This window comes from Anomaloglossus baeobatrachus, chromosome 2, assembly GCF_048569485.1.
Source record: "Anomaloglossus baeobatrachus isolate aAnoBae1 chromosome 2, aAnoBae1.hap1, whole genome shotgun sequence".
Classification (NCBI taxonomy): domain Eukaryota; kingdom Metazoa; phylum Chordata; class Amphibia; order Anura; family Aromobatidae; genus Anomaloglossus; species Anomaloglossus baeobatrachus.
The window spans coordinates 533527741-533551385 of NC_134354.1; the positions used below are offsets into that span (position 1 = coordinate 533527741).

A 23645-nucleotide genomic window follows, 5' to 3' on the forward strand; every position below is an offset into this window, starting at 1 on the left:
GTATGTACAAAAAAGTGCTGCATGTTGACAACACCATAATATTTTTACCTCTATAATGTTGCCTTGGTCAGTTGAAAGATTGTAGTAAATGGGGGGAAAAAACATTTGTTTATATGGTGCAGGATGGGATTTTAACAATCTTTCTGCATTCATAATGTATGTATGTATGTATATATATATATATATATATATATATATATATATATATATATATATATATATATATATATATATATATATATATATATATATATATATATATATATATATATATATATATATATATATATATATATATATATATATATATATATATATATATATATATATATATATAATGAATGCAGGAAGATTGTTAAAATCCCAAGCCTCAAGCTGCCTGTTTTTACCTGACTGGCGATCAAAATACCCATGCTTTTTTTTTTTTTTAATTCTTTTTTTTAAATAATTAAAGAAAATAATGGGCTTCCCTGTATTTTGATGGACAGCTGCCAGCCAAGGTAAAGCCACAGGTAGAGCAATGTCAGCTCTGCTTCATCGCTCTGTACAGACAGTCTCTACTGAGCGAGTAGCAGGCTGACACTGAGGATATGATTCCACTTGCATCTGACTCGTGCAGTCTCGCATTGCATCACCCCACATGGCCTGACACTCAGGATGGAAATACATGCAGCCGGCCCGCTCCTGTCGGGGGAGAGTGCACCGTGCCGGTTGATGTGATGCAAGACTCGCATAGTGACAGTCGAAGTTTAATCAAGTCCATTACAGCCATGGACTCGGGTTAACCTTGACGTCACCACAAACATGGCCAAAAACAGCCTAAGACTGCCGAGTGACGAGCAGTGCAGTGAATACCCCCAGACGTTAACAGGACCTTCCATTACATCATAGCTATGTGATTAGTCTGTAAGCCAATGTGTGTACAACACTCACACCAGACTGGTCACATAGCTATGATGTCATGGAAGGTCCTGTAGTCAATGGTGGTTACCCGGGGGAATAACAATGATTGGACTCGAAAGCAGAAGCTGCCGGTAGACAGTCTGAAGGACGCATCGCAGGACCTGTAAGTATAATCATAATGTTTTTAAATATTGTGCATTTCTTTTTTTTTTTTTTTTTTTTACAGCGTCTGGACCCAAACTGTAACACGAGCTTCCCAGGAAAGTTCGTAATCATGTGCACGAACACTATGTGTTGGTACGGACCCCCAAATTTAAAGTTCGGGTTCGTCCATCACTAGTTGTGTTTATCAGTAAATTAATCTCCATAGTGCTTAGAACTGTTATCAAAAGCAGCTCCAAATCCACTACATAAACAGAAATGATTAAAAATGGGACCACTGAACACAAAATTTCATGTAGAAGGTTTTTTGTTTCTATTTCTCATGGTATGCCTTATTTCTCAACTCATCAAATGAAGAATATCCTTTAGGGCAGAATAATTTCCTGATCCATCATTGTAGGAATCACCATAGATTTGAACATTGTTTACAGCTCTGCACTACTGAATTGTAGGGAGCGGGATTCCATGTACCTCAGTACTTCCCCATCTGGTTAAGAGTTAAGACCTGTTATCAGATATCTTTACACATACAATATAAAAGCTGCACTATACTACATTTGCAAATCAATATCCCAGTCATATTCCAAAAAAAAATAAAAAAAGGCAAAATCCATGTTGTGATATTGCTTGGAATAAAGGAAAAAGGTCCCACGTTCATTCAACAAATCTAAGGTGCAAACCAAGGAAAGGTGCAGAAAAGTCTGGGTTAAAAAATTGCATTTTAGAAGAAAAAAAAACAAAAACAAACAAACAAACAAACAATCTTCATGGCCAGATTTAGGGTTTTAAAATAAAATAAATAAATTATATGAATGATACCAAATACTTATGTTCTGAATTGGACTATTGATAGGTCTTACCTCAAATATGATTAAAACATAAACACCTGCTAAGATAATGGCTGCAATCGTTACTTGGGTCTCAATGCCCGCACTAAGATACTGATGAGTTACAGACACTGGGACAAGCGGAGTCTCTTGAAGAAATGCTTGAATGTTTATTGAAATTGTTTCACTGGGAATCAAAACATATAAGATTAGTCAGTATATAATTAGTTTCAATACGAAGATAATTTATTCATAGACTGCCTCATTTTATAATTTTATTGTCTCTGCATGATAATGAAGGAATTTGATAGATATGGATTAAAATGTCATCGCCTTTGCATCTACAGCTTCTATGCAAATCGATATGTTTCCATGGTAACTGTACAAACCAACTGTTATGAAGAAACAATCAAAGTCTGTATAGAAGTTGTAGGCGCAAGCGGATAGTTACTTCATTATTAATATGTAAAGCATACGGCAATGCAGATTTTTACAAGCAGAGGATAATAAAATATATAACATTTTTTCTGTATTTTTTGCACACACAAAATCACAAAAGTGAGTACACCACCTTACATTTGTAGATAAAACATTACTTATTTTTATGGGACAAAACTGAAGATATGACACTAATTCAAGCTGCACCACACTGACTAAAAACACCTAATTTTCTTGCCCATCTGAGAGCAGTATAATATAGAAACAGAGACCCAGATTCCAGCGATGTGTCACTTACTGAGCTATTTGCTGTTATTTTGATAAAATCAATGTTTTCTCTGCTGCGGATTTTTGCAGTTATATAGAGCTCATGAATATGCTGGACTACCTGACAGCACACCAAGTAGTTCTGTAATGATAATCCACTGCTGATTAATCAGTGATTGTACCAAACCTACACTAAGCAGCCCAGTACGTGACAAATCACTGGAATCAGGGTCTCTATTTACATTATGCTGCTCTCAGATTAGGTTGCAAAAACTGGTCACAGATTCCCCTGAACTCCCTTGAGCATGGAGTTCACTAGAGCTTCAGAGGTTACCACTGAAGACATCACAAAGCTGGTGGATGTTAGAGACCTTTGCCTCATCCACCTTCCGTTTGAGGTTTGACCAACAGATGCTCAATAGGGTTTAGGTCTGGAGACATGCTTCACCAGTCTTTAGCCTTCATTTCTTTAGCAAGGCAGTGGTCGGCCTGAAGAGGTTTATGGTCATTATGTTGGATTACTGTCCTGTGGCACAGTTTCCAATGGGAGGGGATTAGGCTCTTCTTCAGTATATCAAAGTACATGTTGGCATTAATGTTTCCCAACAATCTCAAGGTTACAAGCCCATCTCCAGGGATTTTATTATTATATTTCCCCATAGTGTGCAACATAAATCAATAATGTTACAACCCATGGCACTGTAGCCAAACTCCCTGGATGTGGAAGGCAGAGAAAAATTGATAAAAGGTTGCAACACATGATTATGCTAATAAGCACTAATAAGCAGCCCCAATCAAGGTCCAAAGAAATTCAAAATGTCATGCAGGCTCAGGGTGCATCAGGGTCAGCATGAACTATTAGTCCACATTTCAATGAAATGAAACGCTATAGAGGAGACCTAGGAGGACCCCACTACTGAAACAGACAAAAAGCTAGACTGCAGTTTACCGAAATGTCCATGAGTAAGCAAAAATCCTTCTAAGAAAGTGTCTTGTGCACATGAGACCAAGGTAGAGTTTTTGGTAAAGCACATTATTCTACCGTAGCACCATTGAAGAAATTGTTGTTGGGTGAAGGCACACTTCAAATACAAGAGACCTGGAGCAGTTTGCCAATGAAGAGTGGTGCAGAATTCCAGATGAGACTTGTTAGAACCTTGTTGATGGCTATAGGAAGCAATTGCAGTTATTAATTCTAAAGGTGTGCAACCAAATCTTATTTGAGGGTGCCAACAATTCTAGCCATGACTGTGTGTGATATTATAATATAAATATACATATATATGTGGTGCCTTTGAGGCTTAAGTCACCACAGAGGTACTTTACCTCATCCAGTGGTGTGGTATTCCATCTTGGGTATGGAAGAGTTCATCCACCAGTATGCACACAATACACACAACAGTCTCACTCAGCAACACCTCATTAGACATAGTAAGGGTGTGGTGAACCCGAAGCCAGGTTGGGAGGATGGAGTCTAGTTAGTGGGAGCACATAGTTGTGTGAGAGACTCGAGAAGGAGCAGTGGAGGAGTTAAGACCTGTGGCCTGGAGCTGGTGCAGCTCGGCCCAGGCACAAGACAGAAGGGGTCCTAGGGAGCACGGGAAGTGCGCCATACTCCCGTGGCCTCATTCCACATACAGCATCGGAGTGGAAGGACTTGGCCGCAAAATGGGGACTGGTCCCTAGACTAGAGGAGAAGAACCTACGTACTCCGCTAGTAAAACCAGAGACTGAGGACACATCTAGTACAGAAGCAGAAACCGCACACGAATCCGCTGAAAGAGGACTACATAGGGCCAAGGGATAGAGCTTCATGCCACCTGACAGGGCCCGCGGACACCGGCTCAGGGCACTGTGTGCGTAGGCGCAGGAGAGGTGGGAGAGAAGTTCGCGCAGGAAGACAACCAGGGAAGTTACATAAGAAAGGTGCACCGGACTTGACCTCTGAGCTACCTGGGATCGGCTGGAGACCTTCACAGTGGAACCCAGCACTCCAAAGGCGGTCACTGACGACGTGTTATCTTGGAACCTGCTACAGTGAGTAAAAACCTTGAGACTGCATCCCTGTGTCGCTCAGTTATTCGCCTGTGCCCGAGCCCTGCACCACCACCATCATCTACTACTTCCCCCATCCGCCCTGGGGCCTATCTCTGCCTGTGGAGCGCTCCACCATCTCAGCTGAAACACCATCTGCCCCAGAGGTCCCCATCCCGCAGCAGTGGCATTTAACTTGCCGTATACCACAGGTGGTATCACGAATAACTATCATCATCCCCTTTAAAATTAAATGACACTGCCGGGGTCACGGAACTGGGCCTTTCCACCGCAGCATCCCAAAAACAGAACCACAGCTTGGTAACTTGTGCCCCATGGCCCCAGTGTGGGCGTGTCATATATATTACACACATACATATTACTCAAAAAAGAAAATGTGTGTTTGTATAATTATATATTTCACCATCAAGGATACAAATTGGCTCCAAAACTAACAAATGTGTCTCACATTGATTTTAAAAAAGATATTTTACTCAACTTTTGAAGGCAAGTGACAGGTCCTCTAAGTAGTATATAACTTTGAACAGATAATGATGCAACTTTCTGGATAAGTTATGTGATCAGTGTAATATAAATCAAATTTATTACCACTAATGATCAGCAAGCACTACCATGCTTGGGTGCTCAGTACTCCTTAAAAGAAGTTGGATGCTTTAACGGGCGTGACTCAAGTTTTTGAGTATAATGGAAGTCAATGGGGGGAAATCGGGCAATTTTTAGAAAAATTTCCTAGAAAAATGCTAGCATTCCCCTTGACTTCCATTATACTTGGTACACGAGTCAAGCCCATTTGAGCCTACAATTGCTCCTAACAAGTACTGAGCACCCGAGCATGGTAGTGCCTGATCATCACTAATTATCACTTCTTTAAACAGCACTGACACCCATTGCAGATTTACGTTTAGTAAAATTATACTGCTTGGCGGCTGTGAGAAATCTTAGACAAAACTTGAAGGTTCAAGACTCCATTGCAGAATTTAGAGCAGCCCAAAGGGGCATTTATAATAATGGTTTTATCGCATCTAGGAAATGGGTTCTAAATGCAACTTCCACCTCTACAACCCCTGCCTGTTAATACAAACTGCCTAACTTGCGGTTGTTTTAAGTAGGGGCAAAAATAACCTCTCTGCAATTTTGTTCCTTATTGTGACATGTTGAAAGCTCTAACTGTAGAGGATTAGTAAATCACCTAGTTATCTCGAAGGGAACATTTAGTGCTTGTGGCATTGATTCAATGAAGCCATTTACGGCTTCCCATGCAAATATGTCAAATGCATATAGAACGGTGCTGCAATGTATCCTAGAAAATACACTTCTTGAACAGAATTGCAGGTCATCATTGCAGTTTATGGTTAATAAAAGCTTTATGTTTTACCCTTCATTACATTAACTACTGACACTAACCTGTTCAAGATTTCAAATGTCCTTTCTTTTACAATATGTTCCTTACGTCTTGAATTCAGAGCCAAAGTCCAGTTGTGTATCACCTGTAAAATCGTGGATGACATGTGCATGCAAAGAACAGAATATGATATACATGATAAAGGTTAAGCCATTTTACTGTATAAATCAATATTTGTTAAGTATCATGGCAAAGTCATGTGAACAGGGCTTTTAAAGGTAATATATGGAGTTTAGTAGAGCAAGGCACCTGTGTCCTGTCTTAAGAGGCCACAATTCGGAACCATGCTGTGCTGGGACAGTAGTTAACCAATGTGAGCTTCCATTATATCTATTTTGAGAGGACTATTTTCGTTTAATTTTAAAATATCTCATGTGTAGGAGGTTTTTGAAAAAACGATAAAATACACAAAACTATACTACCAACCTGTGTAGGTCGACGTCTTCTTGAAAAGGGGTCATCAAGTTGCACAATTTGAATAAGGATATATTCATCATTACGTTGATCAATCAAATCTCCAGCAAATGGACCATCAACTTCTAGCTTTAGAAGTGCAGAATCGCGAAAGTCAGTAAGGTTTGCAGCTTGTAATGAATTGTTAAGGGCAAACCATTTATAGACAAGACATATATTTACTGTATATAAACATTAGGAGAAACTAAAATGCCTCAGGAAAAAAAAAAGTGATAAAGGAAAGAAAGTGCATTATGCTTTCTTCGAGTTTGTTTTTATGTAGTCCTTTGAGCTTTGAAGGTCATTGGACAGTATGTCAGAAAATAAACTGCATTACATTAGTAAAGTATATGTTCATAACCAAAGGGCAACATTGCAGAGTTCTGGATAAGACACTGATATGAGAAACTACAGATAAAAGGTTGTTGTCAGACTGAGCCTCGATTGTATAGTCCATCAGAAATGCTGAAAAATGGAGCCTAGACCAAGATGCCTGAGATGAGCAAGATAAAAAAAAAAGTGCTGTCCAAATGGTTAAAAAAGGTTTTAAAAAAATAAAAATATTGCAATATAAAAACATTCTACGCATTTCAGAGCCGATCCAGCTCTTTCATCAGGCCAATCAAATAAAAAAAAACAAGGTTTATATGTCACGATACTAACTAAAGGAAAATTATGCAGATTTTGCTTTTATCAAGGGACTTGTATCAGTAACATCTGTGTATCATTAACTAAAAAGCTTGTTTCGGTTGCCTTTTTTTTTTTTTTTTTTTTTAAATATAGCTGAGGGAGGAGTCTGCTAGCTCCAAAACAGCATGTTTTTAGACTGCAAGGGTTTTTTTCACCTTTCTAAATACATGGTCAGTGCTATATTTATCCTTCTGATCTCATGCACCTTGATATTTTCTAGAATTTGATTTTTACATTTAGCAGATGTTCATTTTTAAGTGTGTTCCGCAGTGTTGTGAATGTATTTGGCACAACCAAACCTAGTAAGTGACTTTTATCCATTTTCCACCATTTTGCAGTTTTACACTATAGAACACCTCTTTTTCATTTGTGGTAAATAGAGTAAAAGATGCTTTTCCAGGAAAGTTCCAGACGGAAAGTTTTTGTAGAATTTCTCTGTAACTTGTTGAAATTAATATCACCAAAGACATTCCTGGTTCTTCCTTCTACATCGCAGTGTGTCATTCTGACCTTTTCCACATCGCCTATACATTTCCAGGTTCATCCGCTGCAGACATGCTTTTACTCTACAATAGTGATTGTGACTAACAACCATTCACGTTGAGCCTTGACTGTGTTTTAACACTTAATCCTCTGGATAAGACCCAATTTGCGCTCCTTTTGTCTTCCAGTTTTTCAGATTGCCTTTTCTTAAAGGGAACCCTGTCAGGTGCAATATGCACCCAGAACAAGGAGAGATCTTTAGAAATAGTATTTTTAAAGATTCTTTATAATATGCTAATTAGACCATCAACTAGTCACAAGGGCATTACTTTTCTTGGCTAGTCGACCCTCTTAGCATGTAAGCAAGCACCTGTGGGCATGCTCACATGCTAATGAATGCCCAGCATCAGAGGCATGGTCGATCTCACCGCTCTCTGCTGACACTGCGCCCGACGCTGAATTTCAGCTCAGTGCGTATGATCAGAAAACTTCCAGTCATACGTACTATGAAGCCAGGTGTACGCGACCCAGCTTCAAAGTGGTGTAGTGCGAATGACAGGAAGTCTGGGGATGTTCTGATCGTACGCACTGAACCGAAAACCAGTAGTGGCAGTGGAGGTGAGAGCAACCCTACCTCTGATACTGCAAATTTATTAGCATGTTAGTACACCCATTGGGTGTGCTAACATGCTAAGGGGGCCGACTAGCCAAGGGAACAAACACCCTTGCAACTATTACTTTGCCTCATTAGCATATTATAAAGAATCTTTAGAAATACTTGTCTAAAGATCTTTATCTATGCTACTAGATACAGATTCGGTTAGGCAGAGATTAGCAATATACACCCAGAACTGCTCATGGTTCTGGGTGCGTATTGCACCTGAGAGGTTCACTTCAACTGTGAGGCACCCCAGAGGGGCAGTAAGTCTCCAAGCATCCTAGTTTCAGTATAGCATTCCTGTTGTACTAAGATCCTACTTGATGCTCTCGTACATGAACATGAAATATACAAGTGTCCATGCATTGTGTAATAACTCATATTGCTAAAAAGGGCAGGATGACTACCCCAAGAAGTTGTTAATGTGGGGTAAAGATAGATACTGTATGTAGACTATATCACATACAGGTTCTTCTGAAAAAAATTTTTTATACCTCATGCAAGCATTTGCCATTAAGAATTTTTTTCTAATAATTTATAAGTCATTCATCCCTACTGTGCTCAATATTGGTTTCATTTGTGAATATATTTAAAGGAATATTTAAGCTTCTGTACCTGGAACTATACAGCTCAAACACACAAAGACACCCAGCAGCTCTATTGACTCATTCCTCCGTTTTGTAAAGAGAACGAGATTATATGCGATTGCTCACATCTTTGTGGAGCGCAGATGAAAAATCATCAATAAATACATTCTAAATAGAAAACCTAGGAAGAAAAGACTGAATTATATATGATTAGAACAATCATCTCACCCTGAGATATGCCATTAACGTGTTCTTACCCAGAACAAAATAATCTTTATACAAAGGTTTCTTTTCCATATGTGATTGGGTCTATATTGTTCATTTCGTATTTATGTGATACACTAGAGAACAACAATGCATAGATCTAAAATGATTAAAAAAAAAAACAAATCTAGAAATGTCTGAAAATTAGAAAGTCAAAATAGCAGATATTTGTCTTCAATAGACAGAGTGAATTGCTTCATGCAACCCCAGTGAATTGTCCAACTCCATGCTCTCCGGTCGTGGACAGGAGCTGTGAGAATTTCCTGATTTCCAGGATTTTTTTCTATGTTTTTCTGTGTTCATGAATCATCACCTGTGCATGACAGTGAGCACAGAGGATGTAACACCAAGCTAGTAAAACAAAATGTCACACTGATTAACCCAGGTGGACAGGAAATTGTCTGCAGCTCCTGTCCACTGCTAGGGCACAGTCAGGTGGATCGTGGTTGCACCAAGCAATCCTCTCTTTTTGTTAAAACATATTAAAATTACTGATTTTCAAGTTAAAGCTCACCTTGAAAAGAACCTTTGCATCAAATTGTTCAAATGGAACTAAAACACACAATACAATAGGGACTGAAGGATGGAATAATACTTAGTTATTGTTTTGTTAATTTTTGTTTTAAATTTCATCTCTCCATTCCAGACATATTCGTAATTTAAGTGTTTGGGATCTAAATCGTAAACCTCATTAGGTCCACTTGGGTGCCTTCAGAGTTTTCATTGTGGGCATGTGCTTGTTCCTGTATGGATTGCCCAAAACCAGCATCCAGCAATACTCAAAAAGAAAGAATAATAACTCCATATCAGATTTTCCAGTGTGAATGATACAGCTTTGACTGCCTGGTCTAAGCTCCCGCATGATTAGAATGTGCAGCCGAGTTTAGCTGTGTCACATTACAAATGCTTCCATCAGCTCTCCTTTTCTCTCAAAGCACTGTCAGCTCTACTGTTCTTCCTCTTCCTCCCACTGTCTTTCTGGAGAGGAGTCACAATACTATCTATTATGCTGAAATCATCTTGATTTCTCTGTGCAGAGAGAGGAGAGCTCAGTGTCAATACTGTTCACGCTGGAGTAGCTTGTAATGCTCTCACTATAAAAAAATTACAAGTTTTTTTGAGCACAACAGACATAAGTGTGACACCCTGGCAAAACCAGGTTGTTACAGAGACTGCACAAATCTTTCAGGTGCAGGACTCTATGCTCCTTGGCCTACCAACACAACACCACACAGGTAACACCAGCCACAAAAGCCTAGTCACCCCCCTGGGACAATAGGAACACACCAGTGGGCAGGATCAGGCAAATGTAGATGCCCACCTAGGGGTCCTGAGGTGTCAGGGGAGGGAACAAGTGAGTAGAGTCGAGCAGTCAAGTGAGGAGAGAGGAAGCAAGAGGAGTGAAGTGGTAGTCGGGGGTTGTAGCTCCCGGACTACCTGAGTTGACTAGGTGGCAGATGGCAGAGCAGGGCCACAGGCGACGGAGATCCGGTCATGGCAGACTAAGTGGACCGGGGCAGGGTTGTAGCCCGCCGGTGCCAACAGCGGGAATCCAGTCCAGAGGCAGTGCACAGTCGCGGTGCCTGGACCCTAGGGTGAGGACTGCTTCAAACCCCTTGTCAATTAGCCAGCAGGGGACAAGATTCCACGATTCCAGCAAGCCCAGAGAGTGAAACAGAAGCCCAACGAGGGGGATAGGGCGTCCACCAGAGCCCACAGAGATCCCACGGGTCAGCTTTCGCAAGCAACTCCCACAGTACATAACTCAGGGAGCAAACTTCTCCCATTTTAAGCAGACTAAGTCACCACATAAGAAACTACAAGTTCAGGAGGAAGGGCGCCTGCCCTGTCAGCCCGTGTGCAGAACCAAGCACACCCCTCCAGAGGCTCTCGGCATCCGGCCTTTGTTTACCATACAGACTTTGTTTGCTTTATTACCACAGTGAGTACACAGATACCATCTGGTCCCTTCCCAAAGACTGCTCCCTGCAACCCCTCACTATCCTCAGGGCCCCGGGATTACACCTCCCCTACCCGTGAAGGGATTCCACCTTGCTGCCCCGCTCCATCAGCCCCGGGCATCCCCATACCAAGGCAGTGGCGGTGTCACTAACCATCACCGCAACCCACGGGTGGCATCCCTGAAATTCTTCCCCTGTAAATACCCCCTTTATATTGTTGTGGACGACGGGCCGCTGCACGAGCCCCGGATCCGGCTGCCACACGAGCCCCAGCCACGATCCCGAATACGAGCGCCTCGGGTAGCCTTCCCTGACGTGGTCAGTCACCCCCTGCCCGCGACATAAGTGTGACTCATTTCCACATAGGCAGTGTGAGAGGAGCAGTACAGCAAAGCATGGAGAGAAGGAGAGCCGATGGAAGGGTTTGGAATGTGAAAACTAAATTCTAAAGTTAATGTTGCTATTTCTAATGATGTAGGAGATTACAACAGGATATCAGAACTGTATCATTACATTACACACATTGAGAAACCTAAACTATGGTGGGAGTGTATTCTTTTTCTGCTGTATAGTTGCCTGCTTACAATTTGCCAACTCACACAGAGAAGTAGTGCACACTCTCAGTGACAATGATCTGATAACTTATTAAAGTACAAGTTGACATTAACTCATTAGGTGTCAAACACTTTGATTGCTAATATCTCCGCAAAGGTGATGGAAAAACAAAAACCCCAAATCATTTTATTCCACTCTGCAGCCATTAATACATTATATCCAGGTTTGACATGAATTTGGTCAAGGTTCATCTTTAAAAGGCAAATAAGGCAGCCCATTTTGAAATATGAGTAGAGCAATCCATTCTTTCAGTGTCACTATGATTTGGCTTTTAAAGAGCTATGCATGATGAAACCCCTTTATGATACCCATATAGTAAAAGGCAGTTTTTAGTAGCTGAACTTAAAATTAAATGTATGGCTATTAACAGAATATTCATGCACAAGAATTGTGTAAAACCTCATAATGGAATTCTGAAATTCATGAGCTGTCCACGTGACCACACTTATGTACACAAAAACGCAATATGTTAAGTCAATAACAGTCCAAAAAGGTTTATATAATCCAGTAAATACTCATTCAGATGACAAATTAAATTGGGTCTTGTAAATTTCTGAAAAAGGTACAACACAATAGATTGTAACAAGTGAAGATTACCTTATCTGACACCAAACACTATACAGCACATTCACGAATGACATAGCAGATGGTCAGATATTTCGCATTTTCAAGTGACAAAAGATTAAATTATAAGTAGTTAGAACATGAAAAATTTGGGGTTAAAGCTTTAGAAATTCAGCTTAAAAAAATTGAAAGGTGTTTTCAAGAGGCAAGAAGCAAGCCTTGATAAGGCTTTTGTTTAAAGCTTTAATTGTGATAAATGCAATCGTGTCTCGCTGAGCGTAGCCGAGTTTCTAAGTTTAGAAGCAAATTAGCAAGTATGGGATGAGAAGGATGTCTACAGCTTTTTTCAGCATAATGAAAGAGGAAAGAAATTTAAATTATAGTCAGAGTGAATACTATTATTTGTACTGGTATGTTATAATCCTGCCTTAATAAGGAAATGGCTAAGGGGAAGCTCTAAGATTCCAGATTAATAGAATGTAAAGTATTAAAGTGTATCTAGGTACGGCAAGATAGACTACAATAAGAAGTATTTGCAAGTGAGGAATGAGACTTTAGCGAAACAATTAAAAATGAAATATCAAATATGATCATTTTTATATGATTTCTACTTTTAGTGCAGCTTGAGTTAGGTGATCAATAAGGAGGAGGTGAGTAATGTGTAAACAGAACTGATAGTTGAGAATATTTCACTTGTTAATGCTTCGGTGCCTCTACAATGGTAACGGCAGTTCGTAACCATCACACCTGCCCCGCAACTTTCTTGTTCCTCCTTTTAATTTACTGAGTCAGTGCCAGATTTTATATTAGCTGTAGTGATGGGCCCCTGCTCATTTTTGATAACCAGCGCAGATAAAGCAGACTATTGGGAACTGGTATTCTCATGCAGGGAAGGTTCATGGTTATTGGGCCCTCCCAGCCTTAAAATCGCAGACCTCAGCTACCCCACAATTGGCGCATCCATTGGATAGGATAATTGTGGCACTTTACCTTGTTCATCCCGATCGCCCTGGTATGGTGGCAGCCTGGGAAATATATGGCGCTGATGTCAGCTGTGATTTGTCAAAAACCTCAGCTGCTGAAAGCCCTGGGTTAGAAATTGAGAGATGTCTATAAGACCCAACTCCTCATTACCAACCCTAAGAAAACAAACAAAAAAACCCCCCGCAAAATCCTTTAAATAATAATAATAATAATAATAATAATAATAATAATAATAATAATAAAATACTCACCTTTCACCAATTTATTAATCCCCAAAACACCCACACAGGTCCGACGATGATCTAGTCTCTACTACATCTGGAGGTATGGTGAGGTGAGCGTTGAGATTATGACACATAACCCCTCACAGTGTCCTCCAGAACACACAAAGCACCATGGGAACTGAGCTCACTGCTACACCATCAGACTGTCATGGCAGCAGCACAGTCCGACAGTCTGGCACGGAATTCATTAGATATCACATCTGGTAGCTCACTCAAAGGGTACTGTGAGAATCACCAGAAGTTATCTCAGATGAACTTCGTGCCGAAGTGTGTGACAGTCCAGTAACTGTGAGACCTAGAAACCTTAAAGGAGTCTTTAAAAGGTAGACTTTAAGGGTACTGGAGTTACCATCTGTTAGGATACCTTGAGACTGAACTCTGGTAAGAGTTATTTTAGGTTACCAGAGTTCACAACCTCAAGGGAAACTCAAGAAACCTTTAAGGCTCCTTTTACTGGCTCCATTAAGGTTTTTGGGATTCCCAGCAACTGGATTGGTCAGTGTCCTGCAATATGACAGCCATGTCACCGGGGTTCACACTGCTCTAAGTGAACTCTGTTGAATCCACTGCTGGACTGAGTTTGTGGGGCACAGCTGCACAGCAGTCTGTCAATGGATTGAACAGAGTTCACTAAAGGTAGCGGGGGAACTCCCAAATGTGAAGTCCAATGACCTGACTGCCAGACTGTTATGCCGCCATGTCCCAAAATCCGGCAGTTTGGGAATATGGCAGCAGGTTCACTGGTGGTCACACTTGGTACTGTGGGAACCTGGTTGTGAACTCCGGTGACCTAACTGGTGTCATAGCTTCCCAAAGTCGGGTCCCCCACTGACTTCTGTGTGTCCCAAGATCTTCAGTGATCGGTCGCGTTTAACATCACTACAGCTTCTGGACGTAGCAGAGCTGGGATAGTTTTGGAAGGTCGTGTGGATTAAGCCAGACCTTCAGGGATGTTTTTGGAGGTTAATAAATTGGTGAAAAAAGGGGTTTTTGTATTATAAAAAAAAATTAAAATAATGGAATTTTGTTTGTTTTGCTTGTTAGTATTACCAACCCAGGGAATGATGGCAGCTATGATTTTTTTAGAAATCACAGCTGACATCAACTGGATGAGCCAGATAAAGCTCCACAACCAGCGCATTTCATAGATGTGCCAATTGAGGGGTGGCTGCAGGCTGCTATTTTTAGGTTGGGGAGAGCCCAATAACCATGGACCTTGCGAGCCTTAGAATACCATTTCCCAGCTGTCCACTTCTTCACTGGTCATCAAAAATGAGCTGGACTGCTTGTTTTTCTTCACTGCTCCTCCCTATCACAATAATTCCAGTAGCCAAGATGGCTAAGTCATTACTGTGATTGGCAGACAATCCCTGCATGTTTAGTGGCTAAAAATCTGGCTCCAACATGTGGGGAGGGGACTTGAGTATTTTCTTATATGCCTCGTGAATTTCAAGTAATGAATATCCCAAATACCTGAATATTTGTGTGAGTAACGAATAGTGCCAAATATATTAACTCATCACTAATTAGCTATCAAAAGGAAAAACATTGCTGCTATGGCTTTTCAAGCCTGACCATTTCAACTACCTTTTAAATAAAATTACTAATCAACCCTAGCTACCCACCCAATAAAAAACATGGAAGGCAGCAACATGCAGATTAGCCAGCAGATAAAACTTAAAATTAATGGGGGTTTGCAGCCTTTTGGCTTAAGAGCAGCTACATGACTATTATTTAATTGCAATAACTAAGGTTTATAACTTCTGAGGTTGACAACAAGTTTGCATAAAGTGACGTAACCCATATGAACTTTTAGCGTTAGTGATTTTCAGCTCTCTGGAATAATGCTGACCACTTACAGGATGGCTATTTAAAGTGCAGAAATAGAAATTCTTAAATCAGAGGATTAAATCACAGTACCAGCAGCTTCCATTTACTTTATCCACACACTTCTATAAAACGAAGCTTATTTTGCGTGACATAGCGGAATGATATTGAGATTAGAGTATGTGGGATAGGTGAAAAGTATACTTATAATTCATATTTAAGAGTTTGGGATTTCAAACCTCGACTCTGCTATTTAAATGCTGTGACATTGCGTACATCGATAAAAAGATGCTATGCATACACAATGGATCACATGAAGCAAGCAGAATCAGAAGTGGAACTGTGCAATTACAGCTATAGTACATAAAAATCTATATACATTGAACTATAAGCAGTGCTATACATACACATGTACACTGATGAGCAAAAAAGGTAATGTTTTGAACGTTTGACCTTCAGGCTTCACATCTCATCATCCACTACATCATTGAGCACAAGACTACCTTCATTTTATAGACAAAAGTTGGCTATCTCATACATAAATTTTGACTTTTAAAATTGCAACTATTTAGCAGATTCTTGTCATGTCACTGCATGGTTACTGTTGTGCCTGTTAAAAATCTACAAGTTATTTTTCATTATTTTGTATATCCACCTTTGGCTTTCAACACTACCTGCAACCTTATGGGCACGCTCTCGATCAGATTCAAGCATGTCTTGACTGACATACGATCCCAGGTTTCTTCTACACAATCCCAATGTTGGTGCATACTTGTTGACTCTCTTGGGTGTGTATACAGCTTTTTCTTTAACTCTATCCATGAGTGTTCAATTGGGTTGTGGTCTGGAGACTTGGGGGGAGGCAATCCAGCACCTCTACTTTATTGTCATTTACTTCATTGTCATTGAACCATTTCTTCGCCAAACTCAGCGTATGCTCCAGGTCATTCCCTGCTGGAACACTAGGTCTTCCTTTTCATACCCATAGTACTCGAATATACAAAAGTTACTTGTCTTATAGGTACTCATATGTAGATCAGCATTGAGACCACCATAGATTCTGGTCAAGTATCTAACGCCTTTGGCTGTGAAACAGTCCCCTATTAGGCTTCCTCTACCAAACTTGACAGCTCCTTCAATTTCTCGATCGGTTAGCCCCTTTCTCCCTTGCTCTTCCAGACAGAAATCACCCATCTTCTACTGTACACTTTCCCACGTTTTTGCAAACTCGAGACAATGCTACTTATGACTATATTGAAGTAGAGGCTTCTTCACCTTTTTTCGGGCTACCATTCCAGACTTGTATAACATGCGTTGCACGGTGCTTGCATAGATGACTGATCTTACTATTACGAAGCATAAAAACCATCTAAACTGCAGTGTTTGTCATGTCAGAACTGATCGACCTTCTGATGAGCCAACCTGCTGATTCAGATATTGTGCCTGGACATCCACCTCTTGGCTTTTGAATGGATTGATGCACTTAATTTCATTTTTCCAGTAGTCATGGCACTCACATGATACTTCTGAGTTTCATCCAGAAAACTTGCATTTTATTTTTTTTTGCGAGTGTTATTTATATCCATTTCTGGCATCCATTTTTAAGCGGCAAATTTTTAAAGGTGTATCAATTATTAGTTTCCTAGGTTAATAAGGGCAAAGTATCTGTAAAAGGTGGATGCTTCACAGTTTGTATGGAATCCGATTTGTTTTGTTTTTTTGTGCACCCATAGACTTAAAGACAAGTGACATTGGACACTTTGAAAAAAAACTAGGGAGCACTGCAATTTTATTCACAATGTGAAAAAAAGTGTCATACAAACAGCCCTATTGAATGGCATTTGCAAGTGTGCTGTCCGAATTTTACGCAGACAACACGTGTTCTTGGAAAAAAAAAAAACCCTGGCGTCACATGACTGTTGGCTGAAATAGAAAAATGATCTGATATATATATATATATATACATATATATACATACACACACACACACACACACACACACACACACACACACACACACACACACACACACACACACACACACATATATATATATATGCGCACACACATACTATACACACACACACAGTGTGTAGTATTAGGCAAATTAGTATTTTTTAGCACATGATAATTTTTATGCATGTTGTCCTACTCCAAGCTGTATAGGCTTGAGAGCCAACTACCAGTTAAGTAAATCAGGTGATGTGCATCTCTAATGAGGAGGGGTGAGGTGTAATGACATCAACACCCTATATAAGGTGTGCTTAATTATTAGGCAACTTCCTTTCCTTTGGCAAAATGGGTCAGAAGAGAGATTTGACGGGTTCTGAAAAGTCCAAAATTGTGAGATGTCTTGCAATTGCCAAACTATTGAAGCGTGATCACCGAGCAATCAAGCGTTTCATGGCAAATAGCCAACAGGGTCGCAAGAAGCATGTTGGGCAAAAAAGGTACAAAATAACTGCCCATGAATTGAGGAAAATCAAGCGTGAAGCTGCAAATATGCCATTTGCCATCAGTTTGGCAATATTTCAGAGCTGCAAAGTTACTGGATTATCAAAAAGCACAAGGTGTGCCATACTCGGGGACATGGCCAAGCTAAGGAAATCTAAAAAAAAACACCATCTTTAAACAAGAAACATAAGATAAAATGTGAAGACTGGGCCAAGAAATATCTTAAGACTGATTTTTCAAAGGTTTTATGGACTGATGAAATGAGAGTGACTCTTGATGGGCCAGATGGATGGGCCAGAGGCTGGATCAGTAAAGGGCAGAAAACTCCACTCCGACACAGACGCCAGCAAGGTGCAGGTGGGGTACTGGTATGGGCTGGTATCATTGAAGATTAACTTGTGGGACCTTTTCGGGTTGAGCATGGAGTGAAGCTCAACTCCCAGACCTATTGCCAGTTTCTGGAAGACAACTTCTTCAAGCAGTGGTACAGGAAGAAGTCGGTATCGTTCAAGAAAAACATGATGTTCATGCAGGACAATGCTCCATCACATGCATCCAACTACTACACAGAGTGGCTGGCCAGTAAAGGTCTAAAAGATGAAAATATAATGACATGGCCCCCTTGGTTCACCTGAACTGAACCAATTGAGAAACGGTGGTCCCTCATAAAATTTAAGTTCTACAGGGATGGAATCTAATCACTTACGGCAGTGATGCTATTGGCCGTGCACAGGGGGGCCCAGATACACAGAGCAGTATGTAGCACAACACGATGCCGGGGAACAGTCAGGGCTGCATGATGCAAGGGCAGCGGGCGGTGAGGCACTATCATTCTGAAGATGTCGGCAGTGAGATCTTCAAAGAAATGGCGGCCTGAGTTGGCACGTGCGCAGATGAGAGATTGAGTCATCTGCGCACGCACCTACTCTGGGTGCCATTATTTGAAAGCCCTTACCGCTGACATCTTCAGAATGGCCTATGCCTCACCTCCCAGAGCCTCGCAGAGCAGACAAGACCAGGCAAGGCTGCCTGCCGCCGCAGAGAGCCTTGCAGTGCAAGGCTACCCGCCACTGTACAGAACCTCGCAGAGCAGGGCCGTCCGCCAGAGACCCCCTCTCCACCACCCCCCTCCCGGTAAGGTACATTAGAATTTTAAAAACACACCCCTCATTTTCCTCCCAAATTTTTGGGAGGAAAAGTGCATCTTATAATCCGAAAAATACAGTATATAGCAAGGTTAACAGCGTAAAAACAATAATAAATTGTTGACCTACTCTTGATTTGTTCATTTCACATAATTAGGATTGCAGTACAGCTTAGCTCACATTCATCCTATGCACTGAACACTTACACAGGGATTTCCATGTAAATCTCAGAAAAATGTGACTCGGACAGAACCCTCGATGGAACAATTACTATAATGAGGCAGATGGCCACTTTGGACTCTGTGGCCTATGATCCAGTCATGTCAGTCTTTATAGGCGTGCATAAAAGTGCAGTTGACCACCTTTTTTGTGCACATCTTAACTAAGTTGGATTCCACCAAACAAAAGCCACACAGAGTCCAAAGTAAGTCTGTTGCCACATTAGTGAATGGATCCTTCGGGGTTTCATCTAAATCATGTATTTTGCAGATTTAGCTAAAAACCCCAATATAAGCGTTCAGCATAGAGCACAGGATAAATTTGATCTGCTTCAAAAATGCTCTTTACCCTAAAATGAAATTTAGTGAAATCTGTGCTCCAAAATCCAAAAGCCCCCTCCCTTCTGAGCTTAATAGTATGCATAAACCGCTGTTACCATCCACATGTTTGGTATTTCTGTATCGAGGAAAGTCCACTTAAATTATAGGGTGCAGGTCTGCAAAAACTCAAGTAGAGCTCAATATAAGGGTACTACAGTGTATTTGGCACTAAAATGGCAGATTTCCATTTTCACTCTGCAACATTCATTGCTGCTTGATTCTGAAAAACACCCTTTGAGTGAAAATCATCTTTACATCTGTAGATGAATTCCCAAAGTGATAACATTTCCAAATTTGGATCATTTGAAGGAGGGTTCTGCTCTTCTGGCAGTTAGATGCTTTGTATATGGCGTCTGCAAATGCCACAAAAGCCAAATCGTGCTTGTTCTCTCCTGAATCTTGCCATGTGGCCAAACAGTATTGTACCATGACATATGGGGTATTCTCACATTCAAGAGAAATTGTGTAATAATTATGCCATCACTTTTACCTTATTCCATTGTGAAATTGTAAAATATGGGGCTAAAACAGATAGTAATAAAAAAATATTTTTTTCCTCAACGTCCAATAGTATAACATCTTGTGTGGTGGTAATATACTTACTGCACCACTATTTGATTTAATTAAGAGGTGTAGTTTTTAAAATAGAGCTATGTATTTGGAAGGGGGGGATTCTGCTGCTCTGGCAACTCTGGGGCCCCACCAATGTGACATGGCACCTGCAAACCATAACAGTCAAATCTGCACTGCGGTATGGTACCACTTCCAGTCTGAGCTTTGCACTGTGCCTGAAAAGTGGTTTCGGGTCACATATATGGAATTAATGTACTCAGAAGAAATTGCATAACAAATATTGTAGTCCATTTTCTCCCATTACCCTTGTGAAAATTAAAAACCTGCACCTTCAGCATCATTTTCATTGAAAAATAATATAACTTTTCATTTTCAGGGCCCAATATCATAAAATTCTGTGATGCACCAATGGGTAAAAGACTTTCACCCAACCTCTGTATAATTCCTTGACAGGTAAAGTTTATAAAATGGGGTAGTTTTTGGTGAATTTACGGTATGCTGTTTTGGAACTTCGGCATTCACTTTCTCTTGTTACCTTTCGAAAAATTGAGGCTAAACATTTTTGAGGAAAAAATTAAATTTTTACAGTCCAATAATGTTAAACTTCTGTTAAGCTCCTGTTTGCTCAAGATGTTCACCACAGTCTAGATAAATTCCTCAAGGGGTGTTATTTCTCAAAAGTGGTCGCTTGTGGAAGGTTTCCCCCGTTTAGGCACATCAGGAGCTTTGCAAACGCAACATAGCTATTCAAGCCACTTTTGCACTCCAAAAGTCAAATGGTGCTCCTTCCACTCAGAGTCCTTCCGTGCACACAAATAGTAGTTTTCCATTACATATGGGGTATCTGTGTACTCAGAACAAATAGCACAACAAATTGTATGGTCCACTTTCTAATGATACCCTTGTGAATATAATAAATAAATAATAATAATTTTATTCATTTATATAGCGCTATTAATTCCACAGCGCTTTACATACATTGTTAATACTGTCCCCATTGGGGCTCACAATCACTCACTAGAGTCCCTATCTGTACAGTCATGGCCAAGTTTTGAGAATGCTACAAATATTAAATTTTTACAAAGTCTACTGCTTAAGTTTTTCTAATGGCAATTTGCATATACTCCAGAATGTCATAGAGTGATCAGCTTAACAGCAATTACTTGCAAAGTCAATATTGGCTAAGAAAATGAACTTTAACCCCCAAAACACATTTCAACAGCATTGCATTCCTGCCTTAAAAGGAGCAGCTAACATTGTTTTAGTGATTGTTCCATTAACACAGATGTGGGTGTTGATGAGGACAGGGCTGGCGATCAGTCATGATTAAGTAAGAATTACACCACTGGACACCTTAAAAGGAGGCTGGTGCTTGGTATCATTGTTTCTCTTCAGTTAACCATGGTTATCTCTAAAGAAACACGTGCAGCCATCATTGCTCTGCACAAAAATGGCCTAACAGGGAAGAGTATCGCAGCTACAAAGATTGCACCTCAGTCAACAATCTATCACATCATCAAGAACTTCAAGGAGAGAGCTTCCATTGTTGCCAAAAAGGCTCCAGGGCGCCCAAGAAGGACCAGCAAACGCCAGGACCATATCTTAAAACGGTTTCAGCTGCGGCATCGGACTACTAGCAGTGCCGAGCTAGCTCAGCAATGGCAGCAGGCTGGTGTGAGTGCTTCTGCATGCACTGAGACGGAGACTCTTTGAGCAAGGCATGGTTTCAAGGAGGGCAGCAAAGAAGCCACTTCTCTGCAGAAAAAACATCAGGGACCGACTGATATTCTGCAAAAGGTACAGGGAGTGGACTGCTGAGGACTGGGGTAAAGTAATTTTCTCAGATGAATCCCCTTTTCGATTGTTTGGGACATCTGGAAAACAGCGTATTAGGAGGAGAAGAGGTGAGCGCTACCACCAGTCTTGTCTCATGCCAACTGTTAAGCATCCTGAAACGATTCATGTGTGGGGTTGCTTCTCAGCCAAGGGAATCGGCTCACTGTCTTGCCTAAAAACACAGCCATGAATAAAGAATGGTACCAGAATGTCCTCCAAGAGCAACTTCTCCCAACTGTCCAAGAGCAGTTTGGCGCCAAACAATGCCTTTTCCAGCGTGATGGAGCACCTTGCCATAAAGCAAAGGTGATCACTAAATGGCTCATGGAACAAAACAGAGATTTTGGGTCCATGGCCTGGAAACTCCCCAGATCTTAATCCCATTGAGAACTTGTGGGCAATCATCAAGAGACGGGTGGACAAACAAAAACCAACAAATTCTGGCAAAATGCAAGCATTGGTTATGCCAGAATGGACAGCTATCAGTCAGAATTTGGTCCAGAAGTTGATTGAGAGCATGCCAGGGAGAATTGCAGAGGTCCTGAAGAAGAAGGGTCAACACTGCAAATATTGACTTGCTGCATTAAATCATTCTGTCAATATAACCTTTTGGTACTCATAATATGATTGCAATTATATTTCTGTATGGGATGTAAACATCAGACAAACACAATTAAAAACCAGAGGGCAACAGATCATGTGAAAAAATAATTTTGGTGTCATTCTCAAAACTTTTGGCCATGACTGTATGCCTTTGGATTGTGGAAGGAAACTGGAGAACTCGGAGGAAACCCACGCAAACACAGGGAGAACATACAAACTCCTTGCAGATGGTGTCCTTGGTGGGATTTGAACCCAGGACCCCAGCGCTGCAAGACTGCAGTGCTAACCACTGAGCCACCGGGCAAAAATATATGAATATGCAAAATGTGAGGCTTAAGCAACATTTTTGTGGGAAAATGTATTTTTTTATTTTCATGGCTCAATATTAAATCTTGCGAATCACTTGTTTGTTTAAATTGCTTACTACATCACAAGATAAAATTCCTTGAGGGGTGTTGTTTCCAAAAAGGGCCACTTGTGGGGGTTACCACTCTAGACACATAGAAAGGTCTGCAAAAATGACTTGGCATTCCCTTTTTTTTTCAAGCCAATTTTGTGTTTTGCAAAAGTCAAATGGTGCTTCTTCCCTTCCAAGCTCAAGCCATGCACCCAAACAGTACTTTTCCACAACATATGGGTCATCAAGAAGAAATTACACAACAGATTGGTATAGTCCATTTTCTCCTGTTACCCTTGGGAAAATGCGGAATGTGGGGATAAAAGGTACATTTTTGTGAAGGAAAAAGTAAAAAAAAAAAAAAAAAAGTTAATTCTTTCCCTCCAGATTGCTTTAAAATTTCTGTGAAGCACTTGAAGTGTTAATATACTTATTGAATGTAGTTTTCAGCATATTGGAGGGGTGTAGTTTATATAATGGTGCCACTTTTGGTATTTTCTGTCACAGAAGCCCATACAACTCTGTTCAAACATGATGTGGTCCCTAAAAAAAAAAAAAAAAAAAAAAAAAAAAGATGGCAGATAATCTTGTAACCCTTCTAAACGTCCTAGCAA

At 40.5% G+C, this 23645-nt stretch overlaps 1 protein-coding gene across 1 annotated transcript in view; it reads right to left on the reverse strand.

Annotated features, from left to right (window-relative positions):
- Positions 1-23645, reverse strand: part of OCA2 (OCA2 melanosomal transmembrane protein) — a 700143-nt gene that overhangs the window by 378901 nt on the left and 297597 nt on the right. The window contains exons 7-9 of the mRNA XM_075334313.1: positions 6481-6638; positions 6057-6139; positions 1926-2079 (exon numbers count right to left, since the gene is read on the reverse strand). Of these exons, the coding sequence (XP_075190428.1) occupies positions 1926-2079; positions 6057-6139; positions 6481-6638 (395 nt within the window). The remainder of the gene's footprint in view (positions 1-1925; positions 2080-6056; positions 6140-6480; positions 6639-23645) is intronic.